At 29.3% G+C, this 23146-nt stretch overlaps 1 protein-coding gene across 6 annotated transcripts in view; it reads right to left on the bottom strand.

Moving 5' to 3' along the window:
* Window positions 1-23146, bottom strand: part of LOC148234719 (cubilin) — a 115978-nt gene that overhangs the window by 62169 nt on the left and 30663 nt on the right. For all 6 annotated transcript variants that reach the window (XM_088187208.1, XM_088187211.1, XM_088187207.1 and 3 more), the window contains exon 3: window positions 11709-11804. In XM_088187208.1, coding sequence (XP_088043334.1) covers window positions 11709-11796 — 88 coding nt within the window. In that variant the 5' untranslated portion in view covers window positions 11797-11804. The remainder of the gene's footprint in view (window positions 1-11708; window positions 11805-23146) is intronic.

Raw genomic sequence — 23146 nt, 5'->3', positions numbered from 1 at the left:
TAACGAACTATTGGAGAAATTAAATGACTACATGGCTGGACCTAATCAAAGTGGAAAGCGGCGGGTTTTCTCGGCCTTTTAAGAATATTCTCGGTCGATACTCTGCTTAGCTGAGCTCGATCCAAGTTTGACTGAGCTCGCATTTATTCCAAGTCGGAAGCGAAGTGATTAAAGTACAAGTTCTAATCAAAAGCGATTTAAGGAAGCATATTTATTATAGTGGAAGTAAATTTAGTTCGATTATAAGCTTATATATGCTTCTTCTAAAAGTGATTATGACTGTAAGTTTATTCCTGATATAGGAATAAATATGCATTTTTAGAAGTTATGGAAATAATTAGCCAATTTTCGATAGTAGATGGTTCAGGACGGAAACAAATTATTTGTTATTTTCTGATGAAAATATTGTTCGAAATAAGTTAAGTATTTGGCACCGACCATTGTGCTTTGTTCAGGTATTTTTTTAATTCTCTTAAAATAATGATTTGGTGCTGAAACAAATTACGTGTTATTGTTGGTTCGAAAATCAGCAACATCGGAATGTAAAGAAAATATGCAACGGATTTATTTGTATTTGGCATCGACCATTCGGTTTTATTCGATTGTTTTTATAGCGTTTAATGTCCGCTCAGATTTAAATGAAGAAATTGGTTTTATTAATTTCAATCAAGCCCTTGTGAAATATTCCGTTATAACAATGACATATCTAAAATCGACTGTCTAAGCAGAACCCAACTATTTTATATTGTCTTATGAGAATCTTGTTTCTATAAAAACGAAACGGCAGCTTAAAAATCGGTAAGAATGGCAATGAATAAATTATTCGCAATGTGGGTTCAATAGAAAAAGATAAGCAACGCATTCCTTTGTATTTTGCACTGACCCTTCAGCTTTTTTTGATGCTTTTAGACGATTTAATAATTAATTTTTATTACAATGCAAAAAAACTTGGTTTTGCGAAAATCTAAATAGATTATTAGTGTTTAAGCTAAATCTCGCTGCAACGATCATGGGTGGTCCCTACACTATCACCTTTTTCAAGTCAATAATATATAAAAAAAATTGGCCTGTTTTTATTTGCTTACAATTTTTTGCTTTTAGTCAAATATGTAAATCAACGTTCAGCAGTTTTAATAAATGGTCAATATTATTAATAAATGTTATGTTTATAAATTAAATGGTAATTAAATTATAACACAATGTTAATGTGAAATTAATTCGTAAAACTCTACTATAAAGTAGTAAAAATATGAAATACCATTATCATGCAAATAATAATATTACTTAAAGTATAAATGTAGTGAAAAAATAAATTAGCTGCTTAATAGCAGTAATCAGAGTTTTACTGACCATCTATTAAAAAGCTAACTTAACTATTTACTAACCATGTATAAATTTAATTTGCTATATAATATTAATATTGCTAAAAGTTTTATTTATTTAAAAAATTAACATTTATTAAAAAAACCTGACCATTGCATTAAAAAAAGCAATAAATTAAGAGCAATAACTTTTTTATATATTATTAAAAATAAACTGTTTTCAATCATAAGTATATTTCTATAATAAAATTTAGTTTTAAATATTTTAACGTAATGTTAAATTTAAAATAAATAAAAAAATTGCCATTTTTCTATAGCATATTTTTCCCTTTGAAATTTAAATATAGTTGCTACTGATCATATAAAAAAGTAATAAAGGTTATTTAGAATTAACTAAAAAATCATGGTATTTTAAATTAATTTGTACTTTATTTAAAAAAAATAACTTGATCCGAGAAAACAGGGAAATTTCTTTGTTATTAACCAAGAAAAAAATATGTATTGTTTCTCAAAAGTTAAATTAACATATTGCGTCGGATGGTTAAAAAATCTTTTTTTTCACAAATGTATCTGTTAAAAGTGATATAAAGTTTAATGAAAAACATATTAATTTAAGTGGTCCATATAAATTTAAAACGCGAACGTCTATGAAACAATCACAACCCGTCATAAATTATTTCCGAGTTTCAATGAAACATTATTGACTCCCCCTCAGCCACCTCTAAATTCGGCGATGGTAGAAAGGGTTTAATTACAAACGCCCCTAGTCTTCCGCAGATGCGAAAGATAATTAAAATGGCCGACGTTTGACGTCTTTTATCAAACGCAGTGCCGTCTGTCTTCAATGTGATTGTTGCCAGTGTCGAAGTAGATATTAAAAGTTGCCGCCTGTGACGAAGTTTGATATCACGTAATATTTTTTCGTGTCATTATAATCAGGACACGTTTCCCTATACCGATATTTCACTGCGACATACTGAATTTCCTGTTGAAGCGGCGGCGAATTATGACGGGGTATATTTCACCTTTAACGCCCTGGGGTGTATAAACAGCGATGACGTTAATCCAGAGCTGAATTAACCCTCTGGCGGCCATTATTTTACTGTTTTTATAATAAAAAGCGTGTATCATAATTTATATTTATATTTTAAAAGCATGCTTCGTTGAGAAAAATTATTAGAGATATGATTCATCTCTATTCTCAGTTACTTATATAAGTAACATTAAATATTTTTTGGTTAAGAATGTTTGAAAGCAAACGTTTCATTAAAGTAGAAATCATTGTATTAAATGATACTATAATTTAATTTTATATCACGATTTCATTTCTAAAAACATTCTGTAAAATGTATTTTCTTTCAATACTTAAAAATCATATTTTATGGTACACATTAAATTAAGTTTTTAGTGTAAATATTAATGAATTTTTAAAGAAGAATAAATGAAATTTTAGTGACAAATAAATGTTATAAATATTTCTCGAAGACCGGGTTGAACTCTTAAGATTCAGAGAAATATTTTAAGACAAATTGCCACTGATAAATCAAGATATTGTAAAATTTTATTTGCATAAGTCCTTGCGACTAATTTTGCACAACGATTACGGGTGATCCAGGTATATTTTATTACTATATTTTTAATGAATTTTAAGCGCTCTAAGAAATTGGAAATATTCGGCAAATAAACATTGTAATAAAATAAGAAACACTAAAAAAATATCGGGCATTGTGTTTCGTACATTTTAGAATATTACTATTAAATTTTTGCTATACTTTCTAATGATTCTTTACAATTAATAATCTATTAAATATATGTAAAACTATGTATTTATTTAAAAAATATTTTCAAACACTTATTTTTATATTTTAGCAAAATTAGAAATTAAATAATTGACTAAAACAAACAAATCAGTTATTGAATTATTATTTAAAAAAATGTTTTCATATACAAACTAAGCAAAATAATTTATTTAGCCATTACAAGACAATAAAAAATACTAAACGTATAAAAAATAAATATATACGTATCATATAATTTATCATCATTTTAACTAATATAAATAAAATGTAAAAATTATTGTATGAAAAATGTTTATTATTATTTTAAAAATTGATAATTAAAATTTAGAACCTAAAGCTTTGTTTTTAGTTAATTTAATATGTACAAAATTCACTGAAAAGTGTAATTACAGAAAATTTTAAAAAAATAACTACAATATAACAAAAAAGCTACATACGGTAGCAAAAATATAACTATTTTTCAAAGCATTTCAAAATTTGTAGTACATTTTACTCTAATTTAAAATAATTTAATATGTAATATATTTATGTAATAATAATAAAAAAGCACTTAAAAATGTAGTTTGAGTATTTTACTCAGGCAATAAAATTGAAAAACTACTAAATTTTGATAAGATATAAAATATAACATTGCATATAATTAATATCTACAATGATATACTCAAGATCTTTGTGGCAAAATATTCATAAAGTATTCACAAAGCTCCTGATTTTTCCGATAAAATCGTCTCTAAGAAAAAAAACCTAATTAAAAGCCATAGATTTTTTATACTAATATTATGATAATTGTTATAAAATAATACTGTTGAAAAAATTTATAGTTTAGTACTACAATTTATTTATTTTATTCACTTTTAAAATTGATAATATATCAAAAAAAAAAAAAAAACTTAGCTTTATTAAATTATTGAAATACAAGCTCTGTATTATAATTTAATATCAACTATAATAAAAAAATAATCTATCAGTGTTGTAAAAGTGTGTGAAACAATTTTAAAATCAAAATTTTTATCTTCTGTTACTATTTTTAAACATATTGTAAAGTGTGATTTTACAACATAATGTAAAACAACTTAATCTAACAAAATCTTGTGTTTAATAAAATAAATTTGAGAGAAAAAATTATATAGTGTAACTTGAATGAATCGATCTGAGAAAAAAAACTAAAGTGTCAGTTTACTAATGAATCGAGATATCTTATCATCGTGGCAAAAATGTGATTGTTATGTTATTTTATTACAGTGCATATAATATTTTTGTAACTTAATACAACATTACATTGAATGAATAATCATTTTTTATATCATTCATCAAAGTCACCCTTATCATATTCGCAATGTCACTGTTCCACACTGGATATAATTTTTCATGAAAATTTAATTGAATATCACATACCAAATATGATGTTAACATGTCAATTATACGAACCACACCAGTGCCTTCTTACGTTTAATACAATAAATCTAAAAATAGACGACATTCGTCTTTCCTAAGCGAATCGCACTTGGCACTTTGCGAGATGAAAAAGCGCCACGAGATTTAGACTTGACACACACTACTATATCACTTCTATTGCGGAGAAATGTGTGAGTTATGACGTTATTGCTGCGCACAAAAAAAAATTTTGCAATCAAATCCGTTTGAATTTTAATTATCTGTCAAATGCGAAAGATAAAAAGTCAGGTTGACGGAAAAGGAGTTTTCCTGACGCGAACAAAAAGACATTTCCTAAGAAAAAAAAAGAATTTTATTATATACGGGGGAATCGGAACCGTTTCCGGACTATTAACCAAGCCAATTTAATTCATCAGGTAGTTTAGTCATTTTTTCGACCATTATTTTAGCAAAGAATGTGACAGAGGTTAAATTTATACGCTCGATTAGAAATGAATCCTCTTTGTGGTTGTAATAATATTTTAATGAAATAATAAATTTATTTTTTGTACTTTTTAACCGTTTAACATTTCGTACGCTGTAGACGCTTATTGGTTAAAAGCGGGAGATGAGGATTTTAATAAATATTTATTATCTAAATATATTTTATCACATCAACACTGTTGACAAGAAATTGATTTATTTGTGTTAAAAGCTATTTTTATATTTTTAATCAACTAAAACCTGCCAACAATGAGTATGTCGCAACTTAAAAAAAATCAATGTAGTCTTTCTTAGACTATTAAAACGGGTTTTAAAGACACAATAATAATGAATTATAGATGTCAATTAAATTTAAATTGAAGACTTTTGTAAAAGAGATCTTCTAATTGATTACATTGTATTATATAATACATACAATTAGTAACTTTAAAAATTACAATATTTTACACGCTACAATCAAAAAGTTTCCAACCGGCGAAACAAAAAGTTTTTGGGAATTCGTCGAGAAAGTCTGTCGGTGAAGAAAAAAACGTATAAATAAAAGTCCAAAGAGTGCCTTTTGCTCCAATTAGTATTCGTAACGAAGTAGCAACCCTTCCGGAGTGTATCTTTTGCAGAAAATCGAATTTTCCAGTTCGACATGGGTCGGACGGAGGAACGGTTTTGACACTTTGCGAGCTGACGGGATTACCAAATCAAAAGTTGCTTCAAAATTTCGACCGCAAGCTGTCCGAAAACATACTAAACATACATAAGGAGGACAAGACCCGAATTTGTACCCTAACTCAATTTTAACCCTAACTTCACCGACACATACTTTGCATTTGACATGTTTATCGCCGGTTTAGTTGTAGCCTCACGTAGCAAAATTTATTTTATTTCACTTTCAAACGTGTATCAAAAAACACTATATATTTCACTCAAACGTGAATTTGAGTTGTACAAACGATATGTATTGTGTGTGATATACAAATCGATGGCGTCACAGCAAAGTTGACTAACTCCACTTTTGATTTATTATTTGCAATGTATGGGTTTCAATTTGCTATAATTTGGCGAACATTTTAACGACCATTTATAACAAACGAGAAGACAAATTAAAAGATTCAAAAGTCGTGTCACACAATGTAAGATAGATCTCGTGACCAAATGTTATTTTTTTATACACAATATTTATTTTAAATACATACTATGATATACTAGACCAGAGAGCCTTAAAACAGATTGCGTCAAAGCTAGCGCATCAAACAATTTTCAAAAAAAATTGGTATTTTTTATTAGTATATGATATTACATTTATATACATTGTCATCATATATATTAACTAATTTTATGGCAAAATGGCAAAACAAAACAAACTGCAAGTACCCTAAACTGCCTAATTATGTTTACTCATTCAATCTACAGTATTTGTTATATGTATTACCAGAAGAAAATTTGTATCTGTGCATATATTGTTACAGAATAATTCATAGCATTTATTTTTTCGATATACTAATAGTTTTATTGCTATAATCGATACTGTGAGATATTAGGAGCAACAAAGTAAGTTTCGTATTTTTCTCACACAGCAAAACTTTCCATCTTATCGAACCACCTTCTCCCTTTTCCACCCATACTTTTCCTTTCTGCGCCAACTAAACATATGTGACCGATTTATAGTGCTACACTCAAATCATTAAAATAAAAAATAATAGCTATAGTCAAGATCATTATCTTTATTAATATGGAATCAGTAGATAAAATAGTTTTCTATAGTAAGTTTTTTACTAGCAATAAGCGTACCAAAATAGTCCTAATTGGTCAAGATAAACCCATTCACCATTCGTCGAAATTCGTATTTTAAACTGGCAATACAACTAAATTACAATTAATAATCTATTTAGTCAAATAAAATAGTTGTAATGAATGTCTATAAATATTATATAATAATAAACGAAAAATTGATATCGTCTACTTTTTATTTCATCGCGTTTTTTTTTGTTAAGCTTTGATTATTTCAACGGTAACTTTTAGTCAGGTAAATGAATGTGGTGGGGGTTGGGTGTTTGTCTCTCCCTGCCCCGCTTACTCCAGTTGCCATTGTTTAGCATTTTCCCGGCTTTGCTTTTTGTTTGCTCGCGAAAACACCACATTAAAGGGGAAAATTAAAAAAAGCGAGCGAGAGAGCTTTTAACATTTTATCTCGGATGCAGTGGCGCCGTGTTTGATTATTAAAAAAAAGTTTCACAAACAGCGCTGATTTAAAAGTTGACGAGTCAGTGGTCGGCAACGTTTTTGCAACAATGGTGTCGAAAGTTACCGGTATAACGACCCTATTATTTTTTAATAATTTGTATTCAATTTAATTTTATATTTCTGACAAAATATCAACATTTAATTAAGTAATGATATAATTTAGTATTTAAAACGATAATTGAGCAAATAACTAATATTTCTTTATAAATTTATGCAATAATAGTTTCCTTCCTTTCCTTCATCATTATTAAAATTTGATATATCAAATTTATATATGTGTGTTTATTATACATTATATAAGTATGTAAAAATCAGAATTTTTTTCCTAATTGGAGCTACACTGAAACAACATTTAAAGACCAAAAAACGACCGTCTGACAAGAGTTCAACGCGGTATTCGATACAACTTGCATATTATGTGATGCAGTTCTAAGATAAGAATAAAATGCATAAGTAGCTATATTACACAAAATATACTTGTTTTATCAAAAAAATATTTATATAAAAACTTTTAAGTTTAAAAATAATATATTCAATATAAATCAAATAATTTAATCTTTGTGACAACAAATGTATAATATTTATAAAAAACCTCAGTAATTCCTTAAGCTATTTGACTCAAATATAATTAAATATATGTATACATATAGTATACAATTAATATAATACGAAAAAAAAAATTGTAAAAAAAAAATTTTTTTTAGCGACTTTTATAAAATTTTACATTTTTGTCAATGCTGAATTTTGAATAGTTTAGAAAGATTTAAAGTAAATGATTTTATTTAATTACGAGTTTTTATGATGCAAATAAAATTAATTTGTAATTTCATATATAATTAAAGTTATTTATTCTTTGTTGCAAAATTGTTGTACGGCGGCCGGTCAAATGAGTACCGTCATATGAGCGCTGCGTCATAAGAGCGTGTAACAAAATAGCGTACGTCAAATGCGCTGACAGTCATAAGAGCGATTGTAAAAAGAGAGCGCGTCATAAGACCGCAAAAAACTAATATAATTTGGTATACAAAATATAAGTAAATTGTGAGAAGTTTACAAAGAAAAAAAGTAATATAGCCGGTAAAATTAGTATTTTATGTGCCATAAAACATTATTATTTATTAATTATTACGTACAAAAAATATAATTTATTAACTAACAAACATTTTTCCCTGTGTTCGTTATTTTGAAATTTCCTCACCATTTGAAAAACCGCAATAAATCAGGAGAAAAAAAGCTACAATTTAGATAGATTATCGCCGTATTAGCTTATTGTAAAATAATTGAGAAAAAAATATTGTTGGACTTAAAAGAATTTCTGAGGAATAAAATCATGAACGAATAAATATGTATTTTTCATTCCTAATATTTTTTTTTGTAAATTGAAAATGGTTGCAATATTTACGAATTAGTTATTTATTATTTAATAATATGTATGTTTATATGTTTCTCTATTTTTTTGTATAAACGGTTTATGAAAAATATCCGTTTATAATATAATATAGTAATATGCACTCACCAAATATTTCGACGTCCTTTTTCGGCTTACAACTGTCACAGACACATTTATTTTCACCATTATACTTATAAACCACACTATATCACTATTTATTTTTATTATTTACACTTTTTTTTATCTATATCGATATTTTTTAAACGTATAAAAATATTTGTCAATATGTAGAGAAATTTCACAACTTCTGCACGTGTATCTTTCCTTATTCCATGTGCAGAACAAACACGACATTTTCTTCTCACATATTTTTATTGGCTGATGGTTTTTCAGTTCATCCGAAAGCTTTTCTGATGGATCGACAGCACAAGCACGGTAAGATGTGGTAGAAACTTGTGAAATGTCTTCAGAATCTTTAGATTCCACTGAATTCTGCATCCATCCCTTGGCCTTACTCAGAAGAAAATGTTTGAATTTAATTTTGGTGTTACGATTCAAATTTCGATAGACACTGAACGAATAAAACAATGCGCATTGAAATAAATAAAAAATAACATTCGTTTGTTTATTCCGTTGTTTTTTTTTAAATATTAGGTAACTATGTATTGATCGGCATGATCAACATTTCATATATTTATTACAGTTATATATTGTAATCCGGTCGTTCTGGTTTTTTCCCGTGTCTCATCTGGCTGTTATGAAAAGTAGTTATAATTTTGAAACTTCTTTTCTTATTTGTTTTCCAAATTTGGATAAGGCTTACCTTTTCTGCCATGTTTTATCTGTGGGAGCCTTAATTTTATATTTTTGACATTCTGTCTTACTTTTTTTACAAAAAAGTTTCATATTCTTCGTCTATTTTGCGGTGATTGAAAATATTTTTTTAAATTAAAATCACAATCACTAAAAATCACTGAGAGAAGAGCAATTTTCGCGATTAGTTTCGGTCGATAATTGAGAAGAGTACTGCATTCCTTTTATTATAAGATATTTTTTTTATCTGTGTGGAATTCCCGAATTCGAGGTGCGTCATATACTCTAATGCCTCCACAACTTTCTGGAAGTTGTCCGAACCGAAGCTACACTGAAGTCGGCCGAGATCTACGACTTCGAGTAAGCACCACACTGTCGCGGATCTCATATACCCGCGCGCTTCGCGTGAATGACGTTCGGACGGCGGCTGCTGTCACGTACAGCCAGCGCGATCGAAGAAAGTGCCAAATAATCGCAATTTTTAAATTGTCATATTATTAAAATTACGCTACTGATAATTATAAAAATTTATGTGAGCACTCACCAATGCAATATCAATAAAAACTTTTCGCTCGTAAATATTCAATTTACGCAAAATTTTTGTCGGCTTTTGCAAAATGCCATAAGGCATAAAAATAATAGTTTAGAATACAAACATCACATGTGTGACTATCCTAGAGATTGTCGCCATCGATTCTAAATAAGAATTCGTTATGGTGTGACATTTATATAAACCGATCTATTCGAAACGATTTTTTTAACAAAATCAAGTACCACTAATTATTTTTTAATTATTCAATTTTATATGAAAAAAATATATAATAACGATATCTGTTAGAAGAATATACTATCAAAAATATAATTAATCCCTTTTGGTGCCCTAAAATATTCAAAGATGTCAGTAAGAGTCTGTTGAAGATCGAGTTTCATAAAAGCATGTTAACATGCATGTTACTGTAGCATGTGGTATTATAACTTAACCACGTGACCACGATGCAGCGCTCGTCATGCGTGTTGACCATAAGATGCCTACGCGCATACTGAAATTGAAGCGAGTTACTCATTCTATCTCATTTTGCGAAACACCATATCATTATCTCTCTCACTCTCGTCACTTAACAAGCGAGAGAGCGAAAGGAGAAGTATCTCACCGCTCGCGCTCGAAAGAGCAGCTCTGACTTCGGTCCCTTTGACTCGGAAAATATGCCGACAATGTTCGGAAGCGCTCAAAGCTGGCCAAGTCGACTGAATTACTCCCACTTTACGTCCCGTTCTCGGTAACCTCGGACAACTTCCGAGAAATTTTAGAGCAGGCAGAACCGTACTCGAGCGAAGTAACCCACTATATTCTCCGTCCTTGGCCAACATTGGCCAACTTCCAGAAAGTGTAGTGCAGGCATAATAGATTAATTTTCAAAAAGTATATTTTTGCGAAAAATTGCAATATATTTACAACAGCCAATTAAATTGCAAAGCAAATGATTTTAAGTAAATTTTTGAGCCTCACCTAGTGGTTATCAAATTTTTTTGACTTTTGTCCAGGTTAACAAGTTATTTTTACGAAATAGCGAATATGGGTTTTGTAAAAATAGTACCAATAAGTAACCATTTTTAGCATAAGTTAATTACTGGTATACACTATATTGTTCATTTGAGAAGTCAATACAAAACTACATACAAAAATAGTAAATACATTCTGAAGTAAAATCGATTAAAATAAAATATTATAAAATCGATTAAATTAAAATAAAAGTAAAAATATATGCGGAACAGTTGTAAAAAAAATATAAAGCTTCCAAAAATGCAAGGTGCTTAAAACCTCTTATTTTATTATTTATAAACAGGCATTTAATGGGAAAGATCTCAATCTAGCATGTGTTATTGAACCAGTTGTGTCAGCAGTAAACTTTATCCGCTTTCATGAACTTTACCGTCGTCAGTTTTGTGATTATTTCTTATCAGAAATAGAAGCCGAATATCCTGAACTATAACGAAACAGTGCTCATATGTGAAACTTACACTACGTTTAAATTTTTTTTTAAAGCTCACTTTAATTTTGGCCCACTGAACTTAAAATATTTATGATCCAGCCCTACACAAAAAATATTTGCTGACGGACACATTTTCGAAAAGTATTATTAATATATAAGAGTATATTATAAAAATACAAAAATGCACAAAAATTGTTTGCAGTGTGACAACGCGCTACTCACCTCATGTGTTTTATTTTACATTTTTTTTTCACAAAAAATAAATAAATAAACTTACCGCTTGTGACTTGAAGAGAGGCAGCGAACAAGCACAGCAAAGACAGAGACAGGCTTCTGTGTGAGTTGAGCCGATATTCTGGGGCCATACTGTGTCCTGAAAATCAATTACAAAGGTAAATGTTTGAATACAGGAAATCGACACGAGAAAACTAATTTTTAAGTTGTGTATAAGAAACTTTGCTTGGTCACGTGCCAATTAAACCAATACGGGCCTGGCGAAGTTTCCAAATTCACAACAAATAATTTCAGATTGTGAAGAAAAAAAAAGTTTTATACAACGATACAAAATATATACTTCTTACGTTTCTTTTCTGATCAATTCGTTATCGAAGGGTAGATATTAAAATTATATAAATTTGGGACGAAACAATGCTAAGCGAAATATAAAAGTGTCTCACAAAAGGATCGACGTGTGTGCACCGGGCTTAACCGCATTGAAGAGGAAGCGCGAACAGCACTTCCGACGACGCGAACAATGGACCGCACAAATGTAGGTGCCATCCGGTTTGCATACATTATGGTCACCCCACACCAGAAAACTCTTTTATTGCAAATCCACCCTAAACGCTTTATATATGGAAATATCCGCCTCGACAAAATTTTCGAATGCGTCGACTGTTGAAAATTATAGATATTACTTCTCTCTATATATGAACACGTTCCACATAACGACTCAGTATTAAAAATAATAGTAATATCAATAAGATGCGATCGATTATTCAAAGCCTAATTGCTATTTAACAATTTTTCTAATATATTCTGGTTATCATAGAAAATTCATTCTACAATATTTAACAGAGTTTTTATTGCCTTTGCGGAACCCATTTTATTCATATTTTACACTTGTCCGAACAATGTTTCTCAATCTTTCTATATCGACAGCAGCTAGAGCTAACCACGGGGCATCATACTTCACTGTTTGATTACTTAAAATAATCATTATTCGTTCAAATGTATTGATCGAAGTGTCAATAACCAATTAAGTCACTTAGACTTAATTCAGATGATTTCTGTGTTGGCATTTATATTTGTATTGAACTATTTATATAAAGAGGAGTTAACACTATACTCACGTACTTCATTTTATACACGTAGATGTGATTAAAATATTCAAAGCAGGTTATTTTCTTCCGATAGGTTAATCGCGTAGGAACTGTGTCGGTATTTGTCATTCGGCTCGGCGCCGAGAGGCGGCAATAAAAAATAGAGCCGTCTCTCCAGGGGCAGACTGGAAAGATTTATAAGCGCCCCCTTAGCAGACGAGGGTAGTGTGTCAAGAGCCGGGAGATAAGGGCGTTTCCCTTATCTCCGAGCGGCAATATGTGCGGAAAACTTAACTCGACGAGAAAACAATGCGTAAACTCGACAACTTATCCCACGCCATGCATATTATATTATGATTATATATATGTATGTATGTATGTACAATCTACTCTCGATTATCCGTATAAAGCTAAGGAACACGCATAATTTATTTATTTAATTCTTAACAACATTAGGATTAGAACAGATCGACACTATCCGACAGATTACTAAAAAAATCTCGCCTTATAAAAATATTTTTTTCCACAGAAAATTTTTGCACTGTTATTGGTCGGTCACCTTGAGGAGCGGTACTGGCATGTGTAAGTACACACAGCCATATTAATTTTTTTGTTTCTGACACCTATTCAGCTATTCTTATAGGTATGTATGTTCTATTTATTATTTAATACACTTACTATTATTTATTAATATTTTTTTATTTAGTCCTGTTCTCAGTGATCACGTAAATTTTATGTATATTTGTTTTTATGCACTGACTCTTGAAAAAAATAAATTGTAGTATTATATGTTCAATGGTTTATGTCATTAACTATTTATATCATATTTTTTATTGGAAAACCAATAATTGTACTTTAGTTTTAATATTTAAAATTTTTATGACTTTCTAAACAACATAAATAAAAACATTTGTAAAATTTTAAATTCATTGTGCATATGATTTTGCCATGTAGATTAATTCGGTACAAGTTTGTATTACTTAAAACGTATATTAATATATTACAAAAAATATTATAGCAACTTTAACAGTGTAAAGGAAAAAAAGAGTGAATTATCTGCAATTTGGTTTAAATATTTTCCACTATAAATTGAATACTTTGCACTATAAATTTAATAGTTTTCACTATAAATGTGATACTTTGCACTTGAATACATTTCACTATAAATGTAATACTTTGCATTATAAAAATAGACAGCACGTGCAGCGTGAGCTATATTTTTTTATATTTGGTTAATTCGTTTCAGTTAGGTTTTGGTTTGAACAGAAAATGGACGTCAACAAATGTAGAAACAATTTAAACCAAATTGCAATTAATTCACACGCTCTTTTATTTTCATTCCTTTACGCTGTTCAAGTTGCTAATTTATACAAAAGAACAGTTCAACAAAAAAACTAAAAATTTAATAAATTTTCACCTAAATATAAAATTCTAAAAATGTTAATTCTTATGGGGAGAAATATAAATTACGAATAATATATGTAAGAAAATATTGATTTTCTTTGCTACTTTTATATTTATTTAATTACATTCAGATATGATAGAAGGATTGGCGGATATTGAATTTTTGAGCCTTTTCCTTATAAAGTATCAAACCTGTCCATCTATGATATTTATGCAAGGTATAAAATTGAATTTATAAAATTAAATATTTTTGTCAATATTTATTTTGTTAGCTTTACTAAAAACATATATATTTAAGTAAATAATATATCACATATATATTAATATGATTTTACAAATATAATTTTCATTAATGTTTAATAATCTTTTTTTATCCTGAGAAAAAGAAAATATATTTGTAATTGGGACCACTGTAATTAAAGCCATAAACATTATTGATTTAACTAAATTTTTACGTACGTGCATATACAACGGCTATTTAGCATACCGCTAGAAATAGTTTTCAGTCCAATGACTTAGTGGTATGACGCTAAAATTACCTTTCGGCGCAATTAACGCCTTTAAAACATATTGCTTCTTCTATAAACAGATAGCATCTTCTATAACATGTTTTAGTTGAAATAAAGATATTTGTTTTGGAATCACTGACCACGGACCACCTGAATTTTTTCTACGGACCTCTAAAAGAAGTGAATGTTACCCATGTTAAGAACTAATGATACTATTTGCGGACACAGCTTTTTGTAAAAATAACAACTAATTTAATGCAAGAAAAAACAAGAATAGGAAGAACAGAATATATTGCATAAAGAATTTAATTCAAAGTCTCTCTTTACTTTTCACTTATAAATACATGAGAGTCTTAGTCTTAGCTTGTTACTAGTGGAGCTCATGCCAAATCAACACAAGAAACTTAGTTGTAGCTAAAATCTTTAAGCCAACACCATGGAATCTCGGTTTAAAGGTATCTATTCCACTTAGACTACCATATTTGGTTCAATCGGGCCGTCATTTTCAATCGTCAAGAGTTAACCTAAGTTTCTAGGCAGAACTACGGTTTGTACGATGTCGTAAATCTAAATATCATTTACTGCAAATTTATATTATAGGAATATGGCACAAAGATAATTTATACATTTTTTAATTTGCATTCGCATAAGTTTAGAACATTTAACAAGTTGTTTAAAAACAAAGGATTAATTTAGTTGCAAAATTATTAGTTTAACGTAGAAAAATGTCACTCTATTACAATATGAATTAATAATAAAAAATATTTTTATATATAAAACTTAATTACTACTTCACTTTTTAAAGTTATTATCTGTATAGAAAAATATATCACATTAAATTTAATAAACAATTTCATTTATCTTAATCTTATTTACTAACTCTATGATTCTGATGATGTTCTTTTAAAACACGTTATATTTTATACCAACATAGCTTTAACAACATTTTTTCTGATTTCGAACCTGCGCTAGGTTCGAAATCAGAAAAAATGTATAGTTATATAGTATACGCAATTATATAGTTTTAGTAACACTAATGTACTGAATCACTTTTTTTAAACATTTAAATCGTATTTTTTTATTATATTCATTTGTACGATGATAAATGTGCATACAAGTTTATCTCTTACAGATGCTGAAAGACATTTTTGTCGAAACATCGAGAGGAAAAGCTCAATTTCACGTGTATTATGTATACTGATCGTTACTTTATATAAAAAAAACTAGTGATTTAAAACGTCAATAAATCGACTACAGCAAAAAAATATATGTTCTATAAAATACTAATATAAATATAAGACATATTAATTTATTAATTCCTAATAATTAACGAAAAACTTATGCATGTAATTAAAAACGTTTTTGCTAAAGTTATGCAAATAAATAAAAACAAATTTAGTATCCATATAAAGTACTGTTTTCCAAACTAATGCTAGTTGACTTATCAATAAATTCTAATGCTAACCATTTAATATTTATATTAAACGTTTTACTAAAATATTACTGAAGCATAAAATAAAATTCACGTTTTCTACTTTGACGTCCATATTTATAATAAATTTAAAGTTTATTAATTTAAATAAATTGTAAGAATGTTTTTCAAAAATAAAATCAAGAATATTTTAAAATATTATTCAGAAAAAATTGAGTACGTTTATTTTAATAATATAAATAATTTTATAAATATATATGTTACTGGTACCGATTTCGTGTTAACAAAGGACTCAACTGCATCACAAAGATGTAGTATTTATAAATCTAATAATAAAAATATATTGCTAATATAAACATTATATAAAACAATCCTCTATAATGTGTTTTGGGAAAATATAAAAAAATTTTCTTGATTGCCATCTAGCGGTGAAAATACAAATTAATTTGAATAAATATTTTACTATTGCATAATTTGAATTTATATATTATTTCAATAAAAATATAAAATTATAAATTTAATTTAAAAGCTTAAAAATAATTATTTATAATAGGTATTAAAATATTATTCAAAAATGAAATGGTTTAAGGCTTTGCTAAATAATAATATTAATATTTCAAAAGCTTTTGTGTTTCACCGCTAGATGGCAATACATTTTCAAAAACTCCATAACCGATTTTACGCCGGATGTTGGTCGCGTCTCGCAATTACGTAACATCCACGCCTGATTAAATTATCACGTGTCATTTTCACGCTCTCACGTCGCGAAAATTGTCATCGCGCATTAATTATATCGGCCGCTCTTCTAAAGGGCCGAGTACCGAGAAGTTTTCAGCCAAGTCTTCTCTGAGACGAGAATTTTAATAGAAATTGTTGGCCGCGAGTTGGGCTACCTCGTCTCGGCGAATTTAAATTTCTCCGGAGTAAAGGCGGATTACGCTATCCGGCCTCGTAAATAATCCTGCCTTCCGAATCCGCAGTTTCCCAGATGCAAGACGAAGGCTCAGAAAAAATGCGTACACACAGTGACCCTTTCTGTTCACGGTTTAGCGTTTTATGGACATAAATTGTCAATTTCGGGTTCATCTCAGATTGTGTAACGATCGTGAAACACATAAATAGGGGACAAACTGAGAATGTGATATTAGGCGAGGGATTCGCGGACCGTCAGATTCGAGCGAATTTATAACAGACTTTTGGGTTTGAACGAATGGAATATCGAATACTGCGCTACTCGCTCGCAAGAAGGCATAATAATAATATTTTAAAATGAGTAATAAACATTTTTTTTTATATAAATAAATAATCATTACTATTATATATACATCAAAAAAACAATATGATTTCAGGTTTACCTCAGAAGATTTTTATGCTCAATGCAAAAGCAAGTATAACTATAAATTTAAATATTTTAAATTTAAAAGGCACGACATGACAGGTATTAACTGAATTCATTTAATAAACGCCTTGATCATATCAATGTTTATTGCACAACCTGCAATTTTTAAAGACATTATTCCAAAAAAAAAATAGAAATAAATTAAAACATACATTTAAGTGACTTTTTAATACGTATAGATAATTTACAATAAAAAAATGTTTCTCTCTTGTTTTAAAGCATATTAAAAGCAATAAAAAGCAAATTCTACTATTTCTTTTAAATGCAATTTTGCTTAGAAAATCATACATTTTTGCCTTTTTAGAAGACATCTAAATAATAATAAAAGTCGTTACCATACGTAATCGTTGCGTCAATTATGCGTATAACGGTATCCATTCAAATTTACGAACAATTGTTTAAAAACCGTTGGACTTTACTTTAACAAAAAAACAAAAAAAAATGAATCAGAAAAAGATTAGACAAAACAAATAAAAGCTAAATTTTGTCCCATGAGAGAGCACAAATAAATTCTTATTTTTTAATAAATTCATAAGTCATAGATTCGCGTGAAAAATAATAAAATTATGCCGATGCAGTCCTGGTTTAATCGACTGACGGCACAGTTCTACATATTTTAAGAAGTGAGAATTGGAAAAGGTGCTATAAAACATTTTTTTCCAATGAGAGAGAGAGAGCAAACAACTTTACTTTTTTGGTTCTATTTGTGGAAATAGCGAGAGCAGTGTCTTCTATGGAATTTCTGTTTGTCGGCGTGTCTGTGACCTTTGTGCATCGCTAGACGGTTGATAACCCCTGCAAAGGACCTCCCCAACCCTCAGGAGCTCATGTTCAGACCGTTCAAACGACAGATTCGACTTAACGATCGCAATGCTCTCTCCTAAATATGACGCAGAGCACTTTACGACCGACTCGTTTATTTTCCACGTCGCAATGTGTCGAATGCCTTTTCAATATCTAATCGTAGGTAGCATTTAATTTTATTGAATTCAAATGAGCAGATATTTTGTTAATCTGTTTAGTTGGCTAAGCGTCACCGTCGTTAATTGCCTTTTTTGCCAGATATCTCGGTTTTGCAAATCCGAAACGAAACACCCTTCGAAGGTCTGACGGGTGAATTAATTGGTCGGGCCGCATTTATCTACGCAAACACTTTTTCTTCAAATTGGTTTCGTGTAGTCTTGGAGAACGCATTTTTTATCGCTTTATTGTCGTTTATTCGCCTAGGCTCCCACTTTATCTTGCCCTCCGTTTTATATGTTGGATGAATAAATAAGAGCTGCATTCCTAAGCCTTAAACGGTTTGTTTTATTACTTTTTTTTACAAATATGACATTACGTGTTCTGTGATTAGTTACACACAATGTTTTTTTATGTAAATATTAAATAAATTATACTTGTGATAAAATAAAAGTTTTTTATTCGAAGCGTTCACACTATACATACATAAAAAAATTAATTAAAATATGAATATCTCTCAAATTAATCTGAACGCGCAGCGCAGCTTTATCAATAGTGGTGCATGAAAATAATACAAGTATTTCGAAACATATCCGATTTACAAGTATCAACTTCAACCAAATTTGGAATGCATCCAAGGTCTTCTTGGACGCATTTATGTATGTATTTTTCATATTTTATATATTATTCGTGTCACTTAGACGAGGTTCGCCCGGGGACAACTTATGACCATAATATACATATTTTAAAAATATTTATAAGCTTCGCTTTTTTATTCAAAGCGTGACTCGCTTTGTTTAATTCGAATCATTTCAGTATTGAGCATACATGTGAATTGATTGCGTAATATTTTTTTAGTAAGCAAATAATTAAATTTTACAATGTCAATGAATCAAGTCATTAATTTGTGTATAGACAATGAATTGTTATTTTTGCACATCAAAAGTACATCATTGTCCGTAGGTTTATTATAATAGCTACTTTTTTCTCATTATGGATGTAGTCAATTAATCATTCTCGTTGAGGTCCAAGCTTCGTTCTGCAAATATTTGTCAGTATTAATTAACAAGAGTCAAGTTCCAAACAACGCAGTGCCAGCAAGGACCGGGTGTCCTGTTTGACTTGCCTAATTTTCTTCAAATAAACGATAAAAGCGACTATACAGCGAACTTACGGCATTCGTTGTGGTTTTATTTATTAACTAGAATATGCTTATACCCATAATGTATTATTCAAATAACGATATGTATCAATAGCAGTAAATTCACTTAAAAAATCGATATAGACTGATATTGACAAGGTTTTTGACAAAGATTTTTCGAGAGCTAATTTATTTAACAATCAAACTATGTATCTTTTGAGATAATTTTAAGCGTCGCATGGTATTTGAAATTTAACATAATCGCATGTAATGCATCGGGGATTAGGGGAGGAGTGATTCTCGTTATACATTAAGCAGAACGTCGACGAGCAATGGAGGATACTAGAAGACTAGATTAAAGATTAAAAGCCGGAAGGAGGTCAATGCTTCCCCGTGGTCTCGTTTTCGATATTAACACGTTTCCGAAAATAGTCGGACGGTAGTTGGCGGTTCGATAACGCCAGACAGTGGAGGTGACATATCAACAGAATTAGCAACGCTACCATTTTATTCCATATCCAACTTTATAACGATAACTTTCTATCTGGCGTAATTTGGCAATTGCACATGAAAAATGTGGCTCTTATTATATAATAGAAATACGAATTGAGATCAAAAACACTGGTTAGTCCATGTATATGAATAATAAATATATATTTTAAATTTATTTGCGATATGCTTAGCATAATTTGTATTATGGCCAAGATGCTAGGACCAGTCCAATCGCGAGTTTTCCGCTCGTTCTTATACCATTGGCGTCTTTGAAAATCAGAGGCGAGGAGAGCATGTAGAAAAGACGGAATAAAAGAGTGTTTCGCTGGTCTTTCGATGCCCGATAAAACGGCCTTCCCGTTAGATTCAAAGTCACACACACATAAGTATAGCATTGAATTGTCTTCGAGGGAGTGAAGTTGAATATAAAATGTTGTATTTACCAATATACATATGTTGTATTTAACAATATATAAAATAAAATAAGAGATATAATATGATATTGAACAATATGAGCTAATTAAAGATGTGACAAGGCGGAGTAAGATTTGTCTTAAACCTTAAAAGGTACTTTAAACTAATACTTTCGACTAGGCTAATTAAAACATTTAAAAATCGGTCATAAAAATATAAAAAATATGGTTAGACACGAGTGTAACAGTGGTTCAATACCAATCGAGGTCTCTTGGGCACCGATGGATCTTAAACCACTTGAGTTTTAAAGATTCTTTTCTGAAAGATTGACGCTGAATTTTCCCCTGATGCTTTTGTAAAATTTGGCACACTTACACACAGGGGATTGCTATATTTTTCAGACTGCTGGATTAAACATACAGTTACATTAAAATAAAAAGCAAAAACGATGTATATTTTATTTATGTTACGTTTTTAGAGGGTTATATTATACTGAACTTCTATTTTATAAAAAAAATTACAATGAGACCTTATAAACAATGAACTAAGCTATTCTAGTCTATTAGCTAATAAAATACCAACCCATTAGTATTTTATTAGACCTTATAAACAATAAACTAAGCTAATATTTAAACCTTGACGAAACACTGGTGTCAATACAAAAGTAAACTATTCTAGACTATTACCTAATAAAATACTAACCCATTAGTATTTTGGAGATCAACAATTGCCAAAAACTATTTTCAAATATCCTCATATATTAATTCAAAATAAGCGAAGAAGATATTCTTCCGTATCAAATTGGCCCTTCGTCTACGCGCGCACCTGCAAAATTTTGTGCGATTAACAATTAAAGTCTCTAAATAAGCCGAGATTCTCACGTCAAAAAGGGAAATAAATTTATAATACAATTCTTGTGTGGTTTTTTCATCAGGTAGTGGACCCAACATCTGTAACATGTACAGAATATACCCTAAATAAATTATGCAAAATAATAGGTAACAAGCTTAATTTTTTGATTAAATAAAAATGTCCGATAAGGGTTATGTACTTGATAAAATAATTTAACAAAAATATTTTTTTACAAAAAATAAAAGTTAGTTTTAATTTTAAAAAATCATTACAACTCAGGTTCTACTAGATTTTTCTGATTTCACGGATACATATCGTGATTAATAATTAGAATTATGTTTCCGATCGATCTTTATAGCTAAGTTTTCCTATATTTTCCTTAACCACTTAAATACCAGCGACTCACCAATGAGTCATTTTTAAGCAATTTTTTTAAAACAAGTTGATGAACTTTTCACATTTTTTTTAATTATTAAAGATTATTGTACTAGCTTAATTTATCAGTAAAGCAATTATTTCATATTTATTTTAAGAAAGAGATTGTCGCTTGAAGAGGAATAACAGGTGACTCACAAAAAAGTCGCTGGCGTATAAAAAGGTTAAATCGCTAATGGATATGAATATAATTTAGCTAGGTCATGCGTAAAGACATATATTATTTTCTATGATATTGATTCTTTAGTTAAAAAAAATCTAGGAAAACCTATTAAGATGTATTATATTTTCAGAGAATTTTGGTGTTCATGCATGACAAACAAATATTAACTTTGTAAAATATCCAAAATGTTTGTGTGTATCCAAATAGCCTTTGGCACTAAAAAGGTTCCCCGCCCCTAACCTAGAAGATCAATGCCAGATCAACGCATGAAAACAACGACAAGAACAACTGTATGGTAACCACAGAACAAAGAATATAACGGTATATTAAGTCTGCGTGATAGAGCGACGAGATGCAGAGAGTAAAATATATGGATACCAAGAGGCAATAATATAATCGAAGTATAACTAACATTTCAAATATACATTTAAATTTCAGTGCAATTTTTTTTAATAAATATAAAATTATCATCTTTATATATTCAAAAATTCAATAAAATATATTGCTTATTTTTTGTGGCACTTTTTAAGTAAGCGAGTTCCTTAAATTGCTAATGAATACAAATATAATCTAGCTAGAACATGCATTTTTTGTAATTATTAATCATGATATTGAGTCGTTAGATTAAAAAAAAATTTGTGATGATCGATCAGAATTATAATTACATACTAATTTCGATCTCCCATATACAATGAAAATTGACGAACACTAGATTCCATATGAGACTCGAACCAAGGTCTCTTAGGTGTTAATCCCTGCCTTACACCATTGTTTTATACTGTTGGTTCAATGAAACTATTTGAAATACGGTTATGGAAAATATTTAAAATAAATTGGTAAGACCTTAAAAAGTATAAACAGCTGCAAAAATAAGAAATATGCGTTTGTTGTTTGTAGAATAAAATATAGAATCTCTGCCCTTTTCCTTTGGTTTTCACACGTTGGTTTTTCATCGAACTTAAACTAACGATCTTTAAAAAAGTAAAACTGCAGGAATATATAGCTTTGTTTACTATATTTTATTCTTAAAAATGAATAAAAATTTGCTAAATGAAACCGCGTAAGATTGTTTGTTTGATATGCAAATAAAAAAAATATTAATACGAAACATTTTTCTAATATTCCTATTCCTTTTGGCGATTAAAGACAACCCTTTCGACGCGTGCATTCGATAAGACCGCTCTCTCAAAGG

This window comes from Plectrocnemia conspersa, unplaced genomic scaffold (assembly GCF_051122295.1).
Source record: "Plectrocnemia conspersa isolate PC_06_02 unplaced genomic scaffold, ASM5112229v1 ptg000005l, whole genome shotgun sequence".
In the NCBI taxonomy this organism is placed as follows: domain Eukaryota; kingdom Metazoa; phylum Arthropoda; class Insecta; order Trichoptera; family Polycentropodidae; genus Plectrocnemia; species Plectrocnemia conspersa.
This window is presented reverse-complemented; position numbering and strand designations above follow the sequence as displayed.